Source organism: Bombina bombina, chromosome 4 (genome assembly GCF_027579735.1).
Source record: "Bombina bombina isolate aBomBom1 chromosome 4, aBomBom1.pri, whole genome shotgun sequence".
NCBI lineage: Eukaryota > Metazoa > Chordata > Amphibia > Anura > Bombinatoridae > Bombina > Bombina bombina.
The window spans coordinates 424946305-424972071 of record NC_069502.1 but is presented as its reverse complement, the minus strand read 5'-3'; the positions used below and the strand labels follow the sequence as shown (position 1 = coordinate 424972071).

The 25767-nt window shown below is 40.8% G+C and overlaps 1 protein-coding gene across 1 annotated transcript in view; it reads left to right on the top strand.

The window, feature by feature from the left end:
- Positions 1 to 25767, top strand: part of CLDN16 (claudin 16) — a 196632-nt gene that overhangs the window by 87744 nt on the left and 83121 nt on the right. Inside the window, exon 4 of the mRNA XM_053709046.1 lies at positions 15943 to 16134. Coding sequence (XP_053565021.1) covers positions 15943 to 16134 — 192 coding nt within the window. The remainder of the gene's footprint in view (positions 1 to 15942; positions 16135 to 25767) is intronic.

Sequence of the window (25767 nt, the reverse complement as noted above, 5' to 3'; positions counted from 1 at the left end):
ATTTATTAATTTTAACACAATTCCAAAAACAGTGGTATAAGTCTGCTTTTAAAGTTTTACATTTCTGGCAACGTACCCCTGTTTTGTCCCATCTAGTCTTGACCTCTGGTGTAATATATGTTTTATTTATAAATTTAGCAGATATGTGCATGGCGAAAAAATCGGTTCGGTTCGATTCGGAATTTTTTGAATTTCTGTTCGGATCGTTTCGAATTCGGAAAATTTTGAATCGATTCAGTTCGGATTCATTTAGGATTCATTCGGATTCAAAGAAATTCGGCTGCATTCGGTTCAAAAATTCGGAATTTCGGTAAGTGTTAGGTGGGATTAGACTAGTATTATGTACTGTATATTAGGTGTAACCCATAGCAGAGTGATATAACCTAATATACTGTACAATACTAGTGTAATCCATGGCCATCCGAATTTACCGAATAAATCCAAACTAATTCGGATTTATTCTGTAAATTTGGCAGTATTTTAATTCGGAAATTTGGTTCGATCCGAATCTCCGAATTTGCAAAATTTTCCGAATCGATCCGAAACGAATTGCACATATCTAAAATTTAGTATGTGATTCTCTCCAGGAGGAAGAGATTGTCGCAGTACCTATGAATTTAAGGGGCATATTTATTAAGCTCCGTATGGAGCTTGAGGCCCCTTCCTTCCGGCAAGCCTTCAGGCTCGCCGGAAACAGAAGTTATGCTCTGAGGCGCCGGACGGAAATCAACCTGATCGAATACGATCGGGTTCATTGACACCCCATGCTAGCGGCTGATTGCCTGTGAATCTGCAGGGGGCAGCATTGCACCAGCAGTTCACAAGAACTGCTGGTGCAATGATAAATGCAGACAGCGTACGCTGTCGGCATTTATCGATGTGTAGCGATGTGCAACGAACATAATACGCTACTTTGTATCATGTCCGCTCGCACATTGATACATATGCCCCTAAAACTTTCTTGAATTCTTTCTGAGGGGAACTGCCATGTATCGGTTAGTCTTTGTAAATTACTTTGGCCACAGGTAGTCATAATTATCTTATATATAACTGTAATAGAGTATTTACTTGCATTAAAAAGGTTCAAAGCAGATTCCAAAATGTGCAATGTTTTCTTCTCAATATTATTGTATACAAAATCCTGGACAAAATGTCGGGCCTGTAAAAAGGCAAAAATGTCTCTATTCGATATATCAAATTCTTGTTTCAATTTAGTAAAAGATTTACATGCCCCTAAATCATTGTCTATAAATTGATGTACAAACTTTACTCCTTTCAGAGCCCATTTTTAAAAAAATTATAGAGTCTAATACTGGGATAAAGTTAGGATTGCCAATAATAGGCAAATATTTAGAGAAAAATGCATTAATATCTAGAATTTTTTATATTTTCTGCCATGCCCCAATCACATTTTGTATAACAGGTAATTGTATAATTTTATTAGGCCATTTGTCTGGGGTACAATGAAGGAGGGCAACAAGGGAGAATGGTTGTATTAAAATTTCTTCCAAAGGGAGCACTGCATAATAATCAGCGCCCACTAGCCAGTCCAGGGCAATCTTTCCAATACACACTAGGTTATACATTTCAATATCTGGCAGTGCAAATCCCCCTTCAAGTCTAAAAAAAGAAAGTTTTTTAAACGCAATAGCCCTCTGTTTCCCTCCCCATAGGACTTGTAAGCATATCTGTTTAAATGCAGTAGCCCTCCATTTCCCTCCCCATAGGACTTGTAAGCATTATCTGTTTAAATGCAGTAGCCCTCCGTTTCCCTCCCCATAGGACTTGTAAGCATTATGTGTTTAAATGCAGTAGCCCTCCGTTTCCCTCCCCATAGGACTTGTAAGCATTATGTGTTTAAATGCAGTAGCCCTCCGTTTCCCTCCCCATAGGACTTGTAAGCATATCTGTTTAAATGCAGTAGCCCTCTGTTTCCCTCCCCATAGGACTTGTAAGCATTATGTGTTTAAATGCAGTAGCCCTCCGTTTCCCTCCCCATAGGACTTGTAAGCATTATGTGTTTAAATGCAGTAGCCCTCCGTTTCCCTCCCCATAGGACTTGTAAGCATTATCTGTTTAAATGCAGTAGCCCTCCGTTTCCCTCCCCATAAGACTTGTAAGCATTATCTGTTTAAATGCAGTAGCCCTCCGTTTCCCTCCCCATAGGACTTGTAAGCATTATGTGTTTAAATGCAGTAGCCCTCCGTTTCCCTCCCCATAAGACTTGTAAGCATTATCTGTTTAAATGCAGTAGCCCTCCGTTTCCCTCCCCATAGGACTTGTAAGCATTATCTGTTTAAATGCAATAGCCCTCCGTTTCCCTCCCCATAAGACTTGTAAGCATTATCTGTTTAAATGCAGTAGCCCTCCGTTTCCCTCCCCATAGGACTTGTAAGCATTATCTGTTTAAATGCAGTAGCCCTCCGTTTCCCTCCCCATAGGACTTGTAAGCATTATCTGTTTAAATGCAGTAGCCCTCCGTTTCCCTCCACATAGGACTTATAAGCATTATCTGTTTAAATGCAATAGCCCTCCGTTTCCCTCCCCATAGGACTTGTAAGCATTATCTGTTTAAATGCAGTAGCCCTCCGTTTCCCTCCCCATAAGACTTGTAAGCATTATCTGTTTAAATGCAGTAGCCCTCCGTTTCCCTCCCCATAGGACTTGTAAGCATTATCTGATTAAATGCAGTAGCCCTCCGTTTCCCTCCCCATAGGACTTGTAAGCAATATCTGTTTAAATGCAGTAACCCTCCGTTTCCCTCCCCATAAGACTTGTAAGCATTATCTGTTTAAATGCAGTAGCCCTCCGTTTCCCTCCCCATAGGACTTGTAAGCATTATCTGTTTAAATGCAGTAGCCCTCCGTTTCCCTCCCCATAGGACTTGTAAGCATTATCTGTTTAAATGCAGTAGCCCTCCGTTTCCCTCCCCATAAGACTTGTAAGCATTATGTGTTTAAATGCAGTAGCCCTCCGTTTCCCTCCCCATAAGACTTGTAAGCATTATGTGTTTAAATGCAGTAGCCCTCCGTTTCCCTCCCCATAAGACTTGTAAGCATTATGTGTTTAAATGCAGTAGCCCTCCGTTTCCCTCCCCATAGGACTTGTAAGCATTATCTGTTTAAATGCAGTAGCCCTCCGTTTCCCTCCCCATAGGACTTGTAAGCATTATCTGTTTAAATGCAGTAGCCCTCCGTTTCCCTCCCCATAAGACTTGTAAGCATTATGTGTTTAAATGCAGTAGCCCTCCGTTTCCCTCCCCATAGGACTTGTAAGCATTATCTGTTTAAATGCAGTAGCCCTCCGTTTCCCTCCCCATAAGACTTGTAAGCATTATGTGTTTAAATGCAGTAGCCCTCCGTTTCCCTCCCCATAGGACTTGTAAGCATTATCTGTTTAAATGCAGTAGCCCTCCGTTTCCCTCCCCATAGGACTTGTAAGCATTATGTGTTTAAATGCAGTAGCCCTCCGTTTCGCTCCCCATAAGACTTGTAAGCATTATGTGTTTAAATGCAGTAGCCCTCCGTTTCCCTCCCCATAAGACTTGTAAGCATTATCTGTTTAAATGCAGTAGCCCTCCGTTTCCCTCCCCATAAGACTTGTAAGCATTATGTGTTTAAATGCAGTAGCCCTCCGTTTCCCTCCCCATAAGACTTGTAAGCATTATCTGTTTAAATGCAGAAGCCCTCCGTTTCCCTCCCCATAGGACTTGTAAGCATTATGTGTTTAAATGCAGTAGCCCTCCGTTTCCCTCCCCATAGGACTTGTAAGCATTATGTGTTTAAATGCAGTAGCCCTCCGTTTCCCTCCCCATAAGACTTGTAAGCATTATGTGTTTAAATGCAGTAGCCCTCCGTTTCCCTCCCCATAGGAATTGTAAGCATTATGTGTTTAAATGCAGTAGCCCTCCGTTTCCCTCCCCATAGGACTTGTAAGCATTATGTGTTTAAATGCAGTAGCCCTCCGTTTCCCTCCCCATAAGACTTGTAAGCATTATCTGTTTAAATGCAGTAGCCCTCCGTTTCCCTCCCCATAAGACTTGTAAGCATTATCTGTTTAAATGCAGTAGCCCTCCGTTTCCCTCCCCATAGGACTTGTAAGCATTATCTGTTTAAATGCAGTAGCCCTCCGTTTCCCTCCCCATAGGACTTGTAAGCATTATGTGTTTAAATGCAGTAGCCCTCCGTTTCCCTCCCCATAGGACTTGTAAGCATTATGTGTTTAAATGCAGTAGCCCTCCGTTTCCCTCCCCATAGGACTTGTAAGCATTATGTGTTTAAATGCAGTAGCCCTCCGTTTCCCTCCCCATAGGACTTGTAAGCATTATGTGTTTAAATGCAGTAGCCCTCCGTTTCCCTCCCCATAAGACTTGTAAGCATTATGTGTTTAAATGCAGTAGCCCTCCGTTTCCCTCCCCATAAGACTTGTAAGCATTATCTGTTTAAATGCAGTAGCCCTCCGTTTCCCTCCCCAAAAGACTTGTAAGCATTATGTGTTTAAATGCAGTAGCCCTCCGTTTCCCTCCCCATAAGACTTGTAAGCATTATCTGTTTAAATGCAGTAGCCCTCCGTTTCCCTCCCCATAGGACTTTTAAGCATTATGTGTTTAAATGCAGTAGCCCTCCGTTTCCCTCCCCATAGGACTTGTAAGCATTATGTGTTTAAATGCAGTAGCCCTCCGTTTCCATCCCCATAAGACTTGTAAGCATTATCTGTTTAAATGCAGTAGCCCTCCGTTTCCCTCCCCATAGGACTTGTAAGCATTATGTGTTTAAATGCAGTAGCCCTCCGTTTCCCTCCCCATAGGACTTGTAAGCATTATGTGTTTAAATGCAGTAGCCCTCCGTTTCCCTCCCCATAAGACTTGAAAGCATTATCTGTTTAAATGCAGTAGCCCTCCGTTTCCCTCCCCATAAGACTTGTAAGCATTATCTGTTTAAATGCAGTAGCCCTCCGTTTCCCTCCCCATAAGACTTGTAAGCATTATGTGTTTAAATGCAGTAGCCCTCCGTTTCCCTCCCCATAAGACTTGTAAGCATTATGTGTTTAAATGCAGTAGCCCTCCGTTTCCCTCCCCATAAGACTTGTAAGCATTATCTGTTTAAATGCAGTAGCCCTCCGTTTCCCTCCCCATAAGACTTGTAAGCATTATCTGTTTAAATGCAGTAGCCCTCCGTTTCCCTCCCCATAGGACTTGTAAGCATTATCTGTTTAAATGCAGTAGCCCTCCGTTTCCCTCCCCATAGGACTTGTAAGCATTATGTGTTTAAATGCAGTAGCCCTCCGTTTCCCTCCCCATAGGACTTGTAAGCATTATGTGTTTAAATGCAGTAGCCCTCCGTTTCCCTCCCCATAAGACTTGAAAGCATTATCTGTTTAAATGCAGTAGCCCTCCGTTTCCCTCCCCATAAGACTTGTAAGCATTATCTGTTTAAATGCAGTAGCCCTCCGTTTCCCTCCCCATAAGACTTGAAAGCATTATCTGTTTAAATGCAGTAGCCCTCCGTTTCCCTCCCCATAAGACTTGTAAGCATTATGTGTTTAAATGCAGTAGCCCTCCGTTTCCATCCCCATAAGACTTGTAAGCATTATCTGTTTAAATGCAGTAGCCCTCCGTTTCCCTCCCCATAGGACTTGTAAGCATTATGTGTTTAAATGCAGTAGCCCTCCGTTTCCCTCCCCATAGGACTTGTAAGCATTATGTGTTTAAATGCAGTAGCCCTCCGTTTCCCTCCCCATAAGACTTGAAAGCATTATCTGTTTAAATGCAGTAGCCCTCCGTTTCCCTCCCCATAAGACTTGTAAGCATTATCTGTTTAAATGCAGTAGCCCTCCGTTTCCCTCCCCATAAGACTTGTAAGCATTATGTGTTTAAATGCAGTAGCCCTCCGTTTCCCTCCCCATAAGACTTGTAAGCATTATGTGTTTAAATGCAGTAGCCCTCCGTTTCCCTCCCCATAAGACTTGTAAGCATTATCTGTTTAAATGCAGTAGCCCTCCGTTTCCCTCCCCATAAGACTTGTAAGCATTATCTGTTTAAATGCAGTAGCCCTCCGTTTCCCTCCCCATAGGACTTGTAAGCATTATCTGTTTAAATGCAGTAGCCCTCCGTTTCCCTCCCCATAGGACTTGTAAGCATTATGTGTTTAAATGCAGTAGCCCTCCGTTTCCCTCCCCATAGGACTTGTAAGCATTATGTGTTTAAATGCAGTAGCCCTCCGTTTCCCTCCCCATAAGACTTGAAAGCATTATCTGTTTAAATGCAGTAGCCCTCCGTTTCCCTCCCCATAAGACTTGTAAGCATTATCTGTTTAAATGCAGTAGCCCTCCGTTTCCCTCCCCATAAGACTTGTAAGCATTATGTGTTTAAATGCAGTAGCCCTCCGTTTCCCTCCCCATAAGACTTGTAAGCATTATGTGTTTAAATGCAGTAGCCCTCCGTTTCCCTCCCCATAAGACTTGTAAGCATTATCTGTTTAAATGCAGTAGCCCTCCGTTTCCCTCCCCATAAGACTTGTAAGCATTATCTGTTTAAATGCAGTAGCCCTCCGTTTCCCTCCCCATAGGACTTGTAAGCATTATCTGTTTAAATGCAGTAGCCCTCCGTTTCCCTCCCCATAGGACTTGTAAGCATTATCTGTTTAAATGCAGTAGCCCTCCGTTTCCCTTCCCATAAGACTTGTAAGCATTATATGTTTAAATGCAGTAGCCCTCCGTTTCCCTCCCCATAGGACTTGTAAGCATTATGTGTTTAAATGCAGTAGCCCTCCGTTTCCCTCCCCATAGGACTTGTAAGCATTATGTGTTTAAATGCAGTAGCCCTCCGTTTCCCTCCCCATGAGACTTGTAAGCATTATGTGTTTAAATGCAGTAGCCCTCCGTTTCCCTCCCCATAGGACTTGTAAGCATATCTGTTTAAATGCAGTAGCCCTCCGTTTCCCTCCCCATAAGACTTGTAAGCATATCTGTTTAAATGCAGTAGCCCTCTGTTTCCCTCCCCATAGGACTTGTAAGCATATCTGTTTAAATGCAGTAGCCCTCCGTTTCCCTCCCCATAGGACTTGTAAGCATTATCTTTTTAAATGCAGTAGCCCTCCGTTTCCCTCCCCATAGGACTTGTAAGTATTATGTGTTTAAATGCAGTAGCCCTCCGTTTAACTCCCCATAGGACTTGTAAGCATTATGTGTTTAAATGCAGTAGCCCTCTGTTTCCCTCCCCATAGGACTTGTAAGCATTATCTGTTTAAATGCAGTAGCCCTCCGTTTCCCTCCCCATAGGACTTGTAAGCATTATGTGTTTAAATGCAGTAGCCCTCCGTTTCCCTCCCCATAGGACTTGTAAGCATTATCTGTTTAAATGCAGTAGCCCTCCGTTTTCCTCCCCATAGGACTTGTAAACATTATGTGTTTAAATGCAGTAGCCCTTTATTTCCCTCCCCATAGGACTTGTAAGCATTATGTGTTTAAATGCAGTAGCCCTCCGTTTCCCTCCCCATAAGACTTGTAAGCATTTTCTGTTTAAATGCAGTAGCCCTCCGTTTCCCTCCCCATAGGACTTGTAAGCATTATCTGTTTAAATGCAGTAGCCCTCCGTTTCCCTCCCCATAGGACTTGTAAGCATTATGTGTTTAAATGCAGTAGCCCTCCGTTTCCCTCCCCATAAGACTTGTAAGCATTATGTGTTTAAATGCAGTAGCCCTCCGTTTCCCTCCCCATAGGACTTGTGAGCATATCTGTTTAAATGCAGTAGCCCTCCGTTTCCCTCCCCATAAGACTTGTAAGCATATCTGTTTAAATGCAGTAGCCCTCCGTTTCCCTCCCCATAGGACTTGTAAGCATATCTGTTTAAATGCAGTAGCCCTCCGTTTCCTTCCCCATAAGACTTGTAAGCATATCTGTTTAAATGCAGTAGCCCTCCGTTTCCCTCCCCATAGGACTTGTAAGCATTATCTGTTTAAATGCAGTAGCCCTCCATTTCCCTGCCCATAGGACTTGTAAGCATTATGTGTTTAAATGCAGTAGCCCTCCGTTTCCCTCCCCATAGGACTTGTAAGCATTATGTGTTTAAATGCAGTAGCCCTCCGTTTCCCTCCCCATAGGACTTGTAAGCACTATCTGTTTAAATGCAGTAGCCCTCCGTTTCCCTCCCCATAGGACTTGTAAGCATTATGTGTTTAAATGCAGTAGCCCTCCATTTCCCTCCCCATAGGACTTGTAAGCATTATGTGTTTAAATGCAGTAGCCCTCCGTTTCCCTCCCCATAAGACTTGTAAGCATTATCTGTTTAAATGCAGTAGCCCTCCGTTTCCCTCCCCATAGGACTTGTAAGCATTATCTGTTTAAATGCAGTAGCCCTCCATTTCCCTCCCCATAGGACTTGTAAGCATTATGTGTTTAAATGCAGTAGCCCTCCGTTTCCCTCCCCATAGGACTTGTAAGCATATCTGTTTAAATGCAGTAGCCCTCCATTTCCCTCCCCATAGGACTTGTAAGCATTATGTGTTTAAATGCAGTAGCCCTCCGTTTCCCTCCCCATAGGACTTGTAAGCATTATCTGTTTAAATGCAGTAGCCCTCCGTTTCCCTCCCCATAGGACTTGTAAGCATTATCTGTTTAAATGCAGTAGCCCTCTGTTTCCCTCCCCATAGGACTTGTAAGCATTATGTGTTTAAATGCAGTAGCCCTCCGTTTCCCTCCCCATAGGACTTGTAAGCATTATCTGTTTAAATGCAGTAGCCCTCCGTTTCCCTCCCCATAGGACTTGTAAGCATATCTGTTTAAATGCAGTAGCCCTCCGTTTCCCTCCCCATAAGACTTGTAAGCATTATCTGTTTAAATGCAGTAGCCCTCCGTTTCCCTCCCCATAGGACTTGTAAGCATTATCTGTTTAAATGCAGTAGCCCTCCGTTTCCCTCCCCATAGGACTTGTAAGCATTATGTGTTTAAATGCAGTAGCCCTCCGTTTCCCTCCCCATAGGACTTGTAAGCATTATCTGTTTAAATGCAGTAGCCCTCCGTTTCCTTCCCCATAAGACTTGTAAGCATATCTGTTTAAATGCAGTAGCCCTCCGTTTCCCTCCCCATAGGACTTGTAAGCATTATCTGTTTAAATGCAGTAGCCCTCCGTTTCCCTCCCCATAAGACTTGTAAGCATTATGTGTTTAAATGCAGTAGCCCTCCATTTCCCTCCCCATAGGACTTGTAAGCATTATGTGTTTAAATGCAGTAGCCCTCCGTTTCCCTCCCCATAAGACTTGTAAGCATTATCTGTTTAAATGCAAGTAAATCCTTTTTTTATCAGAATTGGAAGGCTTTGCATGAGATAGAGCAGTTTAGGGTATAGCAGCATCTTTATTAGGTTTATTTTACCTTGTAAAGTTAACTTAAACCAATTACTCCTTTGTTTACGAGCTCCCGTGAAAGGGAGTCCCAGGAGGGAATTGTGAGCCGCTTCTCAGACGTTTCGTCACGTAAGCATTACAACACTGACTTTGATAGTTCTAATAACTTCCCCCCCACCTTTTAGGTGGCGGAATGAAATCATCCCGGTCCGATATGATTGGGATGATTGACGGCTTCTGCTAGTGACCGATTGGCCGCCAGTGAGCAGGGGGCGGCATTGCACAAGCATTTCACTAGAAATGCTTGTGCAATGTTAAATGCCGACAGCATATGCTGTTGGCATTTAGCGAGGTCGAGCCGACATGATTCGCTACAGCGAATCATGTCTGCTCGCCTCTTAATAAATCTATCCCAAAGATTCAGTCCAATAAATGTGAATCACAGTTAAAGTGTTTAACAAGTAACATAATCCACGGACCTTGCCAAGGTCAGTGTCCAGGTAATGGTCCAGGATCAGGTACACGAGCACTTTAGTCTTCATGAAACAATAACCAAGCACTGAACGGAAGTCTGATAGGGTCTTTTAACACCATTCAATTTTGGTGCCAAACACAAGGCCTTCAGCAGCGTTTCTCATTTTCTTATGCCGCAGAATAGCGCAGGCGTTAGAGCGCCGAAACATCAAACAGCTCCCCCTCACAGCGCGGCTCTGACTGTGCTGAGAAGACAAGGTAAATGCAGTGTGGCTTGCATAAAACCACCCATAACCCCAACCATAGCAATACCACTAAGGGGAAGAAAACATCTACAGCTAAAAATAGCAAAATGAAAAGTGAACGGAGATGGATGGCTTTGCAAGATGGCGATAGTGTTTTTTTGATAAAAAAGCTGTATGTGAGGAGGTGATAGGAAAGACGAGTGTACTACTTGCGAAATAGAGTAAGGAATAGGCTAGTTTGTTAATAAATGCATAAGGCAATTAAAACTATATAAAACATCATAGCAGTTCTTTGAGACAATATAGGCCAGATTTTAAATATCATGGCTGTGCTAACTTACACCAATATTACAAGTTGTAAGTTAACATTTTTGTTGAAGCGCAAACTAAATTTACGCTTGTTGAGTTGGTGCAACTTATTCTAGAAAAACTTGTTGCCATAGTTTCTCGTCTACATAGTTGGGAAGTAGTGTCTTGTTAGCCTGGACTACTAGTTGACAGGAAAATGATATGGTATGTCTAATTATTGGCATAGGGCAACAGAATCACTAGAACGGGGATGTTCCTTGTTAATAAATGTGTATTTTTATTTGTAGCAAATAGCAATTTTATTCAGGACAGAAACATCAATTGTAAAGAGCAAATACATTTTTAGAAAATGCTGTTTTAGATGCCACAAATAATAAACCATAAATTTTGTTGTCCGGTGCCCTCACCTTCTAAACCAGAAATGTAATGAACACCGCTAAGCAAGCTATAGAGATCATAATATGATTTTTGCTTCAATTCTACTTGTTTATAAAATGATATCAAAGGCATCTGTTCAATTTTCCCAACAGTTCACATGCTATATACCCCTCAAAGCCTTTTCTCAGTCAGATTTGTTTAAATCTACTGTACTGTTACCGGTCCCACTCTTTCAACTACATAAAATGCCAAGTGCCCTAACAGCCTTCAGTCAACCTCGGACTCATTAACAACATGGAAGCAGAACCTAAACGCTTCATCAGTTTTATTTTCTTTCAGCATTCAAAAATAATGTACAGAATTTTTAAAATAGAAACTTTTTTTGCACTAAAATTATATAAATAAAACATATTGGAATAATTTATCTTTGTGAGTAGTTTCAGTTAAAAAATATTATCATGAACAGAGACACTACGGAATACCCTTTAATCAATTCATTAAATAATAACATAGAACACTGTGCACCTTGCTGTGCAAATGGCTTGGCTGCCCTGAATTTAGTGAGACACAATGTATATATTTTGCTGAACTTTGTCAATATGATCAACCTGTGCATTTGCTAAATATAAAACAAGCATGGGTTTATTAAGCTAAATTTTAAATTAGGATTTACTTAAGCAAAACAAATGTTTTACTTGCAGCTGTAGACTTCATAAAGGATATACTTGTAAAACAAACATTTATATTTAGTTTCAGTGTTGTAAGATAGGCAAACGTCTCCCCTAAAATATTGCTACTTATATAAGCATAAGCACCTACTGGTGTCACTCTTTTGGTGACAATAAGCCACAATCAGTTTCTTCATGCTGCACATGTTGGCAGTGGCACTGATAATATTATCACCTAGAATTAGAGTTTGGCGTTAGCCATCAAAAGCAGTGTTAAGGGGTCCTAACGCTGCTTTTTACCGCCCGCTGGTATTTAGAGTCAGACAGGAAAGGATCTACCGCTCACTTCCTTTCCCCTTACGTCAATTGCGTATCCTATCTTTTTTATGGGATTGGCGTAACGCTGGTATTTGGAGTCTTGGAAGAACTGAGCGGTAGAGCCTCTACCGACAAGACTCCTACCGCCAAAAAAAGTCAGTAATTAAGAGCTTTATGGGCTAATGCCGGAATATAAAGCTCCTAACTACTGTGCTATAAAGTACACTAACACCCATAAACTACCTATGTACCCCTAAACCGAGCCCCCCCCCACATCGCCAACCCTCTAATAAAATGTTTTAACCCCTAATCTGCCGACCGGACAACGCCGCCACCTATATTGTCCCTATGAACCCCTAATCTGCTGCCCCTAACATCGCCAACACCTATATTATATTTATTACCCCCTAATCTGCTCCCCCCCAATGTCGCCGCTACCTAACTACATTTATTAACCCCTAATCTGCCGACCGGACCTCGCCGCCACTATAATAAATGTATTAACCCCTAAACCGCCGCATTCCCGCCTCACAAACACTATAATAAGTTTTATTAACCCCTAATCTGCCCTCCCTAACATCGCCGCCACCTACCTACAATTATTAAACCCTAATCTCCCGTCCGCAATGTCGCCGTTACTATAATAAAGTTATTAACCCCTAAACCTAACTCTAACCCTAACACCCCCTACGTTAAATATAATTTTAATTAAACTAAATAATATTCCTATAATTAAATAAATTATTCCTATTTAAAACTAAATACTTACCTAGAAAATAAACTATAATATAGCTACAATATAACTAATAGTTACATTGTAGCTATTTTAGGATTTATATTTATTTTACAGGCAACTTTGTATTTATTTTAACTAGGTACAATAGCTATTAAATAGTTAATAACTATTTAATAGCTACCTAGTTAAAATAATAAGTACAAAATTACCTGTAAAATAAATCCTAACCTAAGTTACAAATACACCTAACACTACACTATCATTAAATTAATTAAATAAATTACCTACAATTAGCTAAACTAAAATACAATTAAATAAACTAATCTATAATACAAAAAAAACCCACTAAATTACAAAAAATAAAAAATATTACAAGAAGTTTAAACTAATTACACCTAATCTAAGCCCCCTAATAAAATAAAAAAGGCCCCCAAAATAAAAAAAATGCCCTACCCTATTCTAAATTACAAAAGTAATCAGCTCTTTGTTCCAATCAGCCAATAGAATGCGAGCTTAATACGATTGGCTGATTGGATCAGGTAATCGGATTGAACTTCAATCTGACTGGCTGATTGAATCAGCCAATCAGATTTTTTCGACCTTAATTCCGATTGGCTGATAGAATCCTATCAGCCAATCGGAATTGAAGGGACGCCATCTTGGATGACATCACTTAAAGGTACAGTCATTATGTACGAAGACTCGGGATGAAGAGGATGGCTCTTTGGAAGATGGCTCCGCTCCACTCCGGATGGATGAAGATTGAAGACGCCGCCTGGATGAAGACTTCTACCGGATGAAGGACCTCCTCTGCACACCTTGGATGAAGATTTCGGCCCGGTTGGGTGAAGACGACTCAAGGTAGGGAGATCTTCATGGGTTTAGCATTAGGTTTTTTTAAGGGGGGGGTTGGGTGGGTTAGAGTAGGGGTATGTGGGTGGTGGGTTTTAATGTTGGGGAGTTGTATTTTTTTTTTAAAAGAGCTGATTACTTTGGGGCAATGCCCCGCAAAAACCCCTTTTAAGGGCTGGTAAAAGAGCTGATTACTTTTGTAATTTAGAATAGGGTAGGGAATTTTTTTTATTTTGGGGGGCTTTTTTATATTATTAGGGGGCTTAGATTAGGTGTAATTAGTTTAAACTTCTTGTAATATTTTTTTATTTTTTGTAAAAAAAAAATTGTATTATAGATTAGTTTATTTAATTGTATTTTAGTTTAGCTAATTGTAGGCAATTTATCTAATTAATTTAATGATAGTGTAGTGTTAGGTGTATTTGTAACTTAGGTTAGGATTTATTTTACAGGTAATTTTGTATTTATTTTAACTAGGTAGCTATTAAATAGTTATTAACTATTTAATAGCTATTGTACCTAGTTAAAATAAATACAAAGTTGCCTGTAAAATAAATATAAATCCTAAAATAGCTACAATGTAACTATTAGTTATATTGTAGCTATATTATTGTTTATTTTCTAGGTAAGTATTTAGCTTTAAATAGGAATAATTTATTTAATTATAGGAATATTATTTCGTTTAATTAAAATTATATTTAACTTAGGGGGTGTTAGGGTTAGGGTTAGAGTTAGGTTTAGGGGTTAATAACTTTATTATAGTAGCGGCGACGTTGCGGGCGGGAGATTAGGGTTTAATAATTGTAGGTAGGTGGGGGCGATGTTAGGGAGGGCAGATTAGGGGTTAATAAAAATTTATTATAGTGTTTGCAAGGCGGGAGTGTGGCTGTGTAGGGGTTAATACATTTATTATAGTGGCGGCGAGGTCCGGTTTACAGATTAGGGGTAAAAAAGTGTAGTTAGGTAGCGGCGATGTTGGGGGGGGGGGCAGATTGGGGGTAATAAATATAATATAGGTGTCGGCGATGTTAGGGGCAGTAGATTAGGGGTTCATAGCGATAATGTAGGTTGCGGCGGTGTCCGGAGCAGCAGATTAGCGGTTAATAATATAATGTAGGTGTCAGCGATAGCGGGGGCGGCAGATTAGGGGTTAATAAGTGTAAGGTTAGGGGTGTTTAGACTTGGGGTTCATGTTAGGGTGTTAAGTGTAGACTTAGAAAGTATTTTCCCATAGGAAACAATGGAACTGCGTTAGAAGCTGAACGCTGCTTTTTTGCAGGTGTTAGGTTTTTTTGCAGCCAGCTCAGCCCCATTGTTTCCTATGGGGATATCGTGCACGATAGGCCTTATATTTGGTTTTAATTTATTGTTGGATCATTTCACTTGATGACATATATAAAAACAGATGGTCATTCCCTATTTCTTTCACTTGATCCAATTTTAGTATTGTGTTCGTCCCTTTATATATCTTCAATAAAGTGTTAATTTTAATCAATTTATTTTCATATCGTGCACAAGCACGTTTTTTCAGCTTACCGCTACCGTAGGCAACGCTGGTATTGAAAGTTGAAGGGAAGGTAAATTATGCTCAACGCTCCCTTTTCTGAGCCTAACGCAGCCACTCAGACAACTCTAAATACCAGCGTTGTCTTAAGGGTGCGCTGGAAAAAAAAGCAGCGTTAGCTACGCGGGTCTTTACCGACAAAACTCTAAATCTAGGCGTATGTTTAGGGCATTTTATTTCCCGCCCCCTCCTCCAATAAAAACAACTTGGGCATTCTCATATGTGAAGAAGATCAGCCTTTATTACAGACTACTGCTGGTCTGCCTGGGAGTTGTGGGAATTTGTGCAACCTGCATTTAGTTTTGCTAGAAGCCCTGTATTGTAGTAAAACGTATGCAAAAAATTGACTCACAAAATACCTTTCCCAGCAGCACATTATATTGATGGCGATGGCACGCAAAGGAGTCACAAATGTCTAGCTAATCATCTTTGCAGCATATTTTGCCATGTTGTCACTCACATTTCTGCCTTGCTTTTAATGAGGTCTCAGCATTTCTCTTGTCACATTCCCTGCCCACACCGATAGTGCTAGTGAGACAGTACACAATGCAAATAGGCATTTCACATACAGAGAGGCTGCAGGGTCAGGAGTCTGATCTGATGTGGCTGGTGGCTTAATATTAGATCTTATGTCGGTGTGTAACTGACAGGTTCTAATCATGGCCCTGCACATTTTCCCTGGTTGTCCACTTTTTAAAAAAAAATCTAGTGATCTCCTGGTTAGTAAAATGACTCTACCACTTTCAAACACTGTTGTACATCATAGAGACTTGAGACCACAGCCCCAGGCTTTACAAACCATGAGACCACTTGCAAGTTGCTTATTATAAGTAATTGTGGTATACACTCCGCAATATCTGTGAAACCAAATTCTAAGGTGTCCTATTTTGTTGTTGATAAAGTGATACAAATCAAATAAAAAACGTGTAAAAATGTATCATCTGCAAAATAAAGAAATAAAAAATCACACTTTCACACAATCTTATTAGTGATATATCTTTAAAGAATCCAAGTTGTGTATCTTTTTAGCAAGTAACCATATTCCTGTTTCCATCAGGTGTCCCTGGGATCATAGGCTCGGTCTGGTATGCCATTGATGTTTACGTAGAACGCTCATCTTTGATTATTCACAATGTTTTCCTGGGAATCCAGTACAAATTTGGATGGTCCTGCTGGCTTGGAATGGTTGGGTCTTTGGGATGCTTTTTATGTGGAGGTGTTCTTATTGGCTTGCATTATTTTTTCAAAGGTAAAATTGCCCCAATTAATTACATTTTAATTTCACAGAAATTGTATGAGAAATTGAGAATGCCTTTTTTAAACATGCTTAATGTTTTATGGACATACAATTTAGGGATAGGTTACAAGTGAGGCGCAAAGTTTTTGCACAAGCGTTATTGTGTTTCCGCAAGCAGTTTTAATTATTACAAGTTGAGCGATCTATGCTACAATTCTTACTGCTATCTCAGAGCTCTAGTTAACTGTTTTCTTTCAACTTGTAAAACCAGGAAAACCCGACTAGTGCAAAAATATATATCCTAGCGGAAATTTCGCTATAGCGAAAATGCAAAATACCACACCACTTGTAATCTAGTCCTTAGTATTTAGTGAAGGTTCTGTTGTCTTATTTATATTCATCATTTTTATAAGACTGATAAAAAAAAAAGATTTAAAAAGTACATGGCAATCGGTTGCACTTACTAGTAAAGTTATAGGGGTAGATTTATCATAGTGCGAGCAGACATGATACAATGTAGAGTATCATGTCCACTGCACATCGATAAATGCCGACAGCATACACTCTCAACATTTATCATTGCATCAGCAGCTCTTATGAAATGCTGGTGCAATGCCACCCCCTGCAGATTTGCGGGCAATCAACCACTAGCAGGGGGTGTCAATCAACCAAATCATATTCGATCGGGTTGATTTCTGTCCACGGCCTCAGAGCAGGCGGACAAGTTATGGAGCAGCGGTCTTTAAACCACTGCTTCATAACTTCTGTTTCCGGCGAGCCTGAAGGCCCCTTAGAATGAAAAATAAAAATAAAAAAGGATTCATGAGATCAATGACATTGATAACACAAAAAAGAGTGTATAAGTTGTTGTCAGGTGATTGTTATTAATATGAAGATCATTTGACAGCTATAAATTCATACAATCCGTTATTGGAATGATAAGAACCCTGTCTTTTAAATAATGAGTCTCATAATATAACTCTAAAGTGAGGGAGGTTCATTAGAATAGTGACACCAGAAATAGGAGTATTTGTGAACGTAATGGCTTTTGCCCTGCAACTGAATAGACACAGGGCCTCTTATATGAAATATGAATATTTTCCATTTCAAATACAGTATATCACATGATCATCCCTCAAGGTATTATGGGGCAAGAGCTGTTTTCTTTCATATGCATATATGTTCTGTCAGGTACAGTGGCAGCTGGTGGAGTTTTAAGATGTTTGGGTGGAATATTTTGACCATCTCCCACAGAACACTGGTCTAAATTTGTGCCCTGTGCAGGAGAACCTGATAAAAAATCACACTTCGGTAATAATAGGTTTTATTTTATTGATGAAACAGCAATATATAAATCACACTATCAGACCTCCACTTTTTACCTGAACTTGTAATATGAGTACAGGAATAGGAGCGCTATTGATTTAACTTGGGCACTGTTAGCACTCAACAGCGCTAATATTTTTGTGCTTCACTTGTAATCTAAGCCTTGTGGCTAGGAGAGACACTAAAGTTTTCTCCTGAAAGGTGAACTGTTCAGAACCATACAAAGTAGTGAAAATATCATCTGATTAGTTAAAAAAATAGTAATGTCAAACTTCAATCTAAATAAATTGAATAGTGCATAACATTTTAAACCACTTTCCAATGTAATATCATTATCAATTGTATCTAGTCCTCTTGGTATCTTTTGTTAAAGGGACATGAAACCCAAAACATTTCTTTATTGATTCAGATAGAGAATACAATTTTAAACAACTTTCTAGTTTACTTCTATAATCAAATCTGTTTTATTCTCTTGGTATCATTTGTTGAAGGAGCAGCCATGCACTACTGGTTTCTAACTGAACATATGGGTGAGCCAATCACAATCAGTTTATATATGCAGCCACTAATCAACAGCTAGAACCTAGGTTCTCTGCTGCACATGAACTTGCCTAGATAAACATTTCAGCAAAGGATAACAAGAGAAAGAAGCAAATTAAATAATAGAAGTAAATTTAAAAGTTGTTTGAAATTGTATTCTCTATCTGAATCATGAAAGAAAATTTTTGGCTTTCGTGTCCCTTTAAATAGTAATCCTAGGTGAGCTCAGGAGAGTGCACGTGTCATTTGGCAGCAGTGTTGGCAGCAGTGCATTATACATAGTTGCAAATACTGTTGACACAGACTACTATAGACATGTGCATGCTCTTCAGCTTCAACCAATCTACCTAGGATCAGTCTTCAACAAAGTATGTTAAGCACATTTGATAATAGTAAAAGTTGTTAAAAAATGCATGCTTTATCTGAATCATAAAATATTAATTTTGGCTTTACTGTCCCTTTAAGCACTCCTTACGTGTGTGGAATAGCTGCTGGAAAGAAATCCTGTGCTTGTGCAGACTGTTCCACCTGACAATATTCCAAAAATGTAAATGTCCATAGCACCAGTATTATAAAATGTGTTATAAAATGTATAAAATTGACAACAAGAAAGCAAGATAAAAATCACTTAATAATGCTATATCATATATCCTATATAATAAAAGGCCAAGTGTGTTTGTCCGAAGCTGTCATGCGCAGTAGAGACTGCACACGAGGACAAACACACCTGGCCTTAGAATCCCTACCTGAACAGCCGATGCAGGCAAAAGTGGGCGTGGTCGGGCATGAGTGGCGTGACAGGGGCGTGGCCGGGTGCGGTTGTGAACGCGAGAGGGATAGAGGGGAGAGAGATAGAAAGAGAAGGGGATAGAGATAGAAAGAGAGGGGGAGAGAACAAAATAGATGGGAAAGAGCAAGAGAGGGGGGAGAGAGAGCAAAATAAAGGGGAAAGAGCAAAAGAGATGGGAATGAGCAAAATAGAGGGAAGAGAGAGAGAAAAAGAGAGGGGAGAGAAAAATAAGAGGGGGAAAGAGAGAGAGCAAAAGAGAGGGGACAGATAGCAAAAGAGAGGGATGGAGAGAGAGAGAGAGAGAGAGAGCAAAAGAGTTGTGGGAGAGAGTGCAAAAGAGAGGAGGGAGAGAGAGCGCAAAAGAGGGGGAGAGCGTGCAAAAGAGAGGGGGGAGATAGAGCGCAAAAGAGAGGGGAGAGAGAGGGGGGAGAGTGCAAAAGAGAGGGGGGAGAGAGCAAAAGAAATGGGGGGAGAGAGAGAGCACAAAAGAGAGGGGGGAGAAAGAGAACGCAAAAGAGAGGGGGGGAGAGAGAGCGCAAAAGAGAGGGGGTAGAGAGCAAAAAAGAGGTGGAGCGAGAGAGAGAGGGCAAAAGAGAGGGGGAGATAGAGCAAAAGAGAGGGGGGGAGAGAGAGAGCAAAAGAGAGGGGGAGGGAGAGAGCGCAAGGGGTGGGACCGCTGTACTGGAAAAAATGGCCTGTGTGAATGGTCTTTAGGACTAGTATATATATATATATATATATATATATGTATATATATATATATATAGTACGATTACGTGATTTTTATCACGAAACGTTGCTGTCTTGTTGTAAATAAAGACATTTTATAATACTGGAAATTTACATTTTGGGTCCCTTTAAGCACCAGTTTTTTTTTTATATCAACATTGTTATTTTGTAGTGTTATCTTTATGGTACACTCTGATCCACGAATATGCTTACAGTGCTCACCTTCTAGTAATAGAAGAAGATAAAGTGTTAGCTTTCTATAGAATAGTATACAAAAGTAAAAAATCACTTTTCTCGGCCTACAACAATATTTGTAAGTGTGGTCAAAAGAGAAATAGAGCAGTAGTGGATATAAAAAGTCTACACACCCCTGTTAAAATGGCAGGTTTCTGTGATGTAAAAAAATGAGACAAAGATAAATCATTTCAGAACTTTTTCCACCTTTAATGGGACCTATAAACTGTACAAATCAATTGCAAAACAAACTAAAATCTTTTAGGTGGAGGGAAGTAGAAATAAAAAATAAAAATAATATGGTTGCATAAGTGTAAACTAATACTTTGTTGAAGCACCCTTTGATTTTATTACAGCACTCAGTCTTTTTGGGTATGAGTTTTTCAGCATGGCACATCTTGACTTGGCAAGATTTGCCCACTCTTCTTTGCAAAAAACACTCCAAATCTATCAGATTGTGAGGGCATCTCTTGTGCACAGCCCACTAAAGATAACCACACAGATTTTCGATTGGATTCAGGTCTGGGCTCTGACTGGGCCATCCCAAAACTTTAATCTTCTTCTGGTGAAGCTATTCCTTTGTTGATTTGGATGTATGCTTTGGGTCGTTGTCATGCTGAAAGATGAAGTTCCTCTTCATGTTCAGCTTTCTAGCAGAAGCCTGAAGGTTTTGTGCCAATATTGTCTGGTATTTGGAACTGTTCATAATTCCCTCTACCTTGACTAAGGCCCCAGTTCCAGCTGAAGATAAACAGACCCAAAGAATGATGCTGCCACCAAAATGCTTCACTGTGGGTATCGTGTTCTTTTAGTTATATGCAGTGTTGTTTTTGTGATGAACATTTCTTTTGGAATTATGGCCAAAAAGTTTAATCTTGGTTTCATCAAACCAGAACACCTTTTGCAACATGCTTTTGGGAGACTTCAGATGTGTTTTTGCAAAATTTAGCTGGGCTTGGATTTTTTTTTTGTAAGAAAAGGCTACCGTCTTGCCATTCTACTCCATAGCTCAGGCATATGAAGAATACGGGCGATTGTTGTCACATGCACCATACAGCCAGTACTTGCCAGATATTCCTGCAGCTCCCTTTGCCAGATATTCCTGCAGCTCCTTTAATGGTGCTATAGGCCTCTTGGCAGCCTCCAAGACCAGTTTTCTTCATATGGGTGAGCCAATCACAATCAGTTTATATATGCAGCCACTAATCAACAGCTAGAACCTAGGTTCTCTGCTGCACATGAACTTGCCTAGATAAACATTTCAGCAAAGGATAACAAGAGAAAGAAGCAAATTAAATAATAGAAGTAAATTTAAAAGTTGTTTGAAATTGTATTCTCTATCTGAATCATGAAAGAAAATGTTTGGCTTTCGTGTCCCTTTAAATAGTAATCCTAGCAGTGATGTGCAGTCACTAGAGGCAGGTGAGGCAGTGCTTCACCTCTCATATGGGCAAAAATATATATTTTTTTTTATTGACTTTAAAAAAAAAAAATTGTATTTTTTTTCCCCAGCATTTTTTTTTTCACAGCTATATGTTGTGCAATGAAGAGGCACAAGCAGGTCTGCCCACCATTACACAACATGCTGCGCCATCTACTGGATGAAAGTGGTTAAGATCATTGCATGGCCCATTAACTGCTTATTTGAGGCAGTGCTATTTGGGCTGAACCAATCCAGTGAGAGGCATTAGTAAATGGAACTTAGGGTTGGGGCTGGATGTTAAATCATATAAAATAAAACAAAAACGGAAAAAAACAACTTTCATTTATTTTGTTGCTGTCCTGTGAACCTGCTAGCTTTGCTAAAGTGAAAAAGAGAGTTCTGTTCTTCCCCTCTAAGTGCAGTGGAATGTGCCACTGTCACTTCCTGAATCCTTACAGAGCAGGAAGAGAGAGAGGCACAGAGAGCACTGTTTCAGCCCCATCTTATTAAAGTAAGATTTTACTGAAAAGGATTCTGTTAGTGAAAATGATAATTCAATGAATGTGGTTTAGTGTTTTTTTTTACTCTTTTACAGCAAAGGATCGTTTTTGTATTTTGTTTACTCAAACTTTACACCCACTAACTTAGCAGCTTGCCTCTGTACTGCACACTAATGTATGGTCTCATTTAGTTATAGTCTCACTTAGTCTCTGTAGCTTTGCTGTTTTATTACTTAAAAATGCAGTGGTCCCTCTCCCCCCCCCCCCTTGTATGTGTGTGTGTGTCTCTCTCTATCCATCTCTCTCCTTATGTGTTGTTCTCCCCCATGGTCTCTTTCTCTCTCTGTCTCTCTTCCTCCCCCTCAGACTCTCTCATCCCTTATGTGTCTCTCTGACCCTCTGTGTGTGATTGTGTCTCTCTAACCCTCTGTGTGTGATTGTCTCTCTCTCTCTCTATCTCTAACCCTCTGTGTGTGATTGTGTCTCTCTCTAACCCTCTGTGTGTGATTGTGTCTCTCTCTCTCTTTCTCTCTAACCCTCTGTGTGTGATTGTGTCTCTCTCTAACCCTCTGTGTGTGATTGTCTCTCTCTCTCTCTCTCGTTCTCTCTCTCTCTATCTCTATCCCTCTGTGTGTGATTGTGTCTCTCTCTCTCTCTTTCTCTCTATCTCTAACCCTCTGTGTGTGATTGTGTCTCTCTCTAACCCTCTGTGTGTGATTGTGTGTCTCTCTCTCTCTCTCTCTTTCTCTCTCTCTATCTCTAACCCTCTGTGTGTGATTGTGTCTCTCTCTAACCCTCTGTGTGTGATTGTGTCTCTCTCTCTCTCTCTCTCTAACCCTCTGTGTGTGATTGTGTCTCTCTCTCTCTTTCTCTCTCTCTAACCCTCTGTGTGTGATTGTGTCTCTCTCTCTCTATATCTAACCCTCTGTGTGTGATTGTGTCTCTCTCTAACCCTCTGTGTGTGATTGTGTCTCTCTCTCTTTCTCTCTAACCCTCTGTGTGTGATTGTGTGTCTCTCTCTCTCTTTCTTTCTCTCTCTAACCCTCTGTGTGTGATTGTGTGTGTCTCTCTCTCTCTTTCTCTCTCTCTAACCCTCTGTGTGTGATTGTGTCTCTCTCTAACCCTCTGTGTGTGATTGTGTCTCTCTCCCTCTCTCTCTCTAACCCTCTGTGTGTGATTGTGTCTCTCGCTCTCTCTCTAACCCTCTGTGTGTGATTGTCTCTCGTGCTCTCTCTAACCCTCTGTGTGTGATTGTGTCTCTCTCTAACCCTCTGTGTGTGATTGTGTCTCTCTCTCTCTTTCTCTCTAACCCTCTGTGTGTGATTGTGTCTCTCTCTAACCCTCTGTGTGTGATTGTCTCTCTCTCTCTCTCTCGTTCTCTCTCTCTCTATCTCTATCCCTCTGTGTGTGATTGTGTCTCTCTCTCTCTCTTTCTCTCTCTCTATCTCTAACCCTCTGTGTGTGATTGTGTCTCTCTCTAACCCTCTGTGTGTGATTGTGTGTCTCTCTCTCTCTCTTTCTCTCTCTCTATCTCTAACCCTCTGTGTGTGATTGTGTCTCTCTCTAACCCTCTGTGTGTGATTGTGTCTCTCTCTCTCTCTCTAACCCTCTGTGTGTGATTGTGTCTCTTTCTCTCTTTCTTTCTCTCTCTAACCCTCTGTGTGTGATTGTGTCTCTCTCTCTCTCTCTAACCCTCTGTGTGTGATTGTGTCTCTCTCTCTCTATCTCTAACCCTCTGTGTGTGATTGTGTCTCTCTCTAACCCTCTGTGTGTGATTGTGTCTCTCTCTCTTTCTCTCTAACCCTCTGTGTGTGATTGTGTGTCTCTCTCTCTCTTTCTTTCTCTCTCTAACCCTCTGTGTGTGATTGTGTGTGTCTCTCTCTCTCTTTCTCTCTCTCTAACCCTCTGTGTGTGATTGTGTCTCTCTCTAACCCTCTGTGTGTGATTGTGTCTCTCTCCCTCTCTCTCTCTAACCCTCTGTGTGTGATTGTGTCTCTCGCTCTCTCTCTAACCCTCTGTGTGTGATTGTCTCTCGCGCTCTCTCTAACCCTCTGTGTGTGATTGTGTCTCTCTCTAACCCTCTGTGTGTGATTGTGTCTCTCTCTCTTTCTCTCTAACCCTCTGTGTGTGATTGTGTCTCTCTCTCTCTTTCTCTCTCTCTCTAACCCTCTGTGTGTGATTGTGTCTCTCTCTAACCCTCTGTGTGTGATTGTGTCTCTCTCTTTCTCTCTCTCTCTCTAACCCTCTGTGTGTGATTGTGTCTCTCGCTCTCTCTCTAACCCTCTGTGTGTGATTGTGTCTCTAGCTCTCTCTCTAACCCTCTGTGTGTGATTGTGTCTCTTGCGCTCTCTCTAACCCTCTGTGTGCGATTGTGTCTCTCTCTTTCTCTCTCTAACCCTCTGTGTGTGATTGTGTCTCTCTTTCTCTCTCTCTCTAACCCTCTGAGTGTGATTGTGTCTCTTTCTTTCTCTCTCTCTCTCTAACCCTCTGTGTGTGATTGTGTCTCTCTCTAACCCTCTGTATGTGATTGAATCATTGTGTCTCTCTCTCTTTCTTTCTCTCTAACCCTCTGTGTGTGATTGTGTGTGTCTCTCTCTTTCTCTCTCTAACCCTCTGTGTGTGATTGTGTGTCTCTCTCTCTCTCTCTCTAACCCCTCTGTGTATGATTGTGTCTCTCTATCTTTCTCTCTCTCTCTCTAACCCCTCTGTGTGTGATTGTGTCTCTCTCTCTTTCTCTCTAACCCTCTGTGTCTCTCTCCCCCGTCTGTCTCTCCCTCTCCCCCCGAATGCTTCTCTGTGTTTCTGTCTACCTTTTATTTAATTAATGAATTGATAGTGCCACCTGATGGTGTGGCTTTATTTAAAGGGGTGAGGCCAAGCGCCCCACCATCTTTAGATTTCACCAGCCGCCACTGGATCAAGACATTTTTATATTTACTGCATAATGAAAGAATCTATAAGCATAATTTGCAGCATTAAAGTAAAAAGTATGTTTAACATATTTTAATGGGCATGGATTTCTAGATCTCATAATCAGAGCAAGCCTTGTGTTATCTGGCAAGAGTTTCTGTTACAATCCTTTTAGACTAAAATCAGATGTTTACTAAGTTGACCAGTTTTCCAAGACACCATTTAAAAGGGACATGAAACCCATATCAATCCCATATGCAAATTTAAATAACTTTCCAATTTACATCTAATATCTATTTTTTTCATTCTTTTGATATCCTTTGTTGAAAATCATATCTAAATATGCTCAGTAGCTGCTGATTGGTGGCTGCACATAGATACCACATGTGATTGGCTCACCCATGTGCATTGCTATTTCTTCAACAAAGGATATCTAAAGAATGAAGGCGTATCCTAGCCACTGCCTCACCAGCCTCTGACGTCACTGCACGTCACTGAATCCTAGGTGAGCTCAGGAGAGTGCACGTGTCATTTGGCAGCAGTGTTGGCAGCAGTGCATTATACATAGTTGCAAATACTGTTGACACAGAATACTATAGACATGTGCATGCTCTTCAGCTTCAACCAATCTACCTAGGATCAGTCTTCAACAAAGTATGTTAAGCACATTTGATAATAGTAAAAGTTGTTCAAAAATGCATGCTTTATCTGAATCATAAAATATTAATTTTGGCTTTACTGTCCCTTTAAGCACTCCTTACGTGTGTGGAATAGCTGCTGGAAAGAAATCCTGTGCTTGTGCAGACTGTGGAAACTGCCTGTTCCACCTGACAATATTCCAAAAATGTAAATGTCCATAGCACCAGTATTATAAAATGTGTTATAAAATGTATAAAATTGACAACAAGAAAGCAAGATAAAAATCACTTAATAATGCTATATCATATATCCTATATAATAAAAGGCCAAGTGTGTTTGTCCGAAGCTGTCATGCGCAGTAGGGACTGCACACGAGGACAAACGCACCTGGCCTTAGAATCCCTACCTGAACAGCCGATGCAGGCAAAAGTGGGCGTGGTCGGGCATGAGTGGCGTGACAGGGGCGTGGCCGGGTGCGGTTGTGAACGCAAGAGGGATAGAGGGGAGAGAGATAGAAAGAGAAGGGGATAGAGATAGAAAGAGAGGGGGAGAGA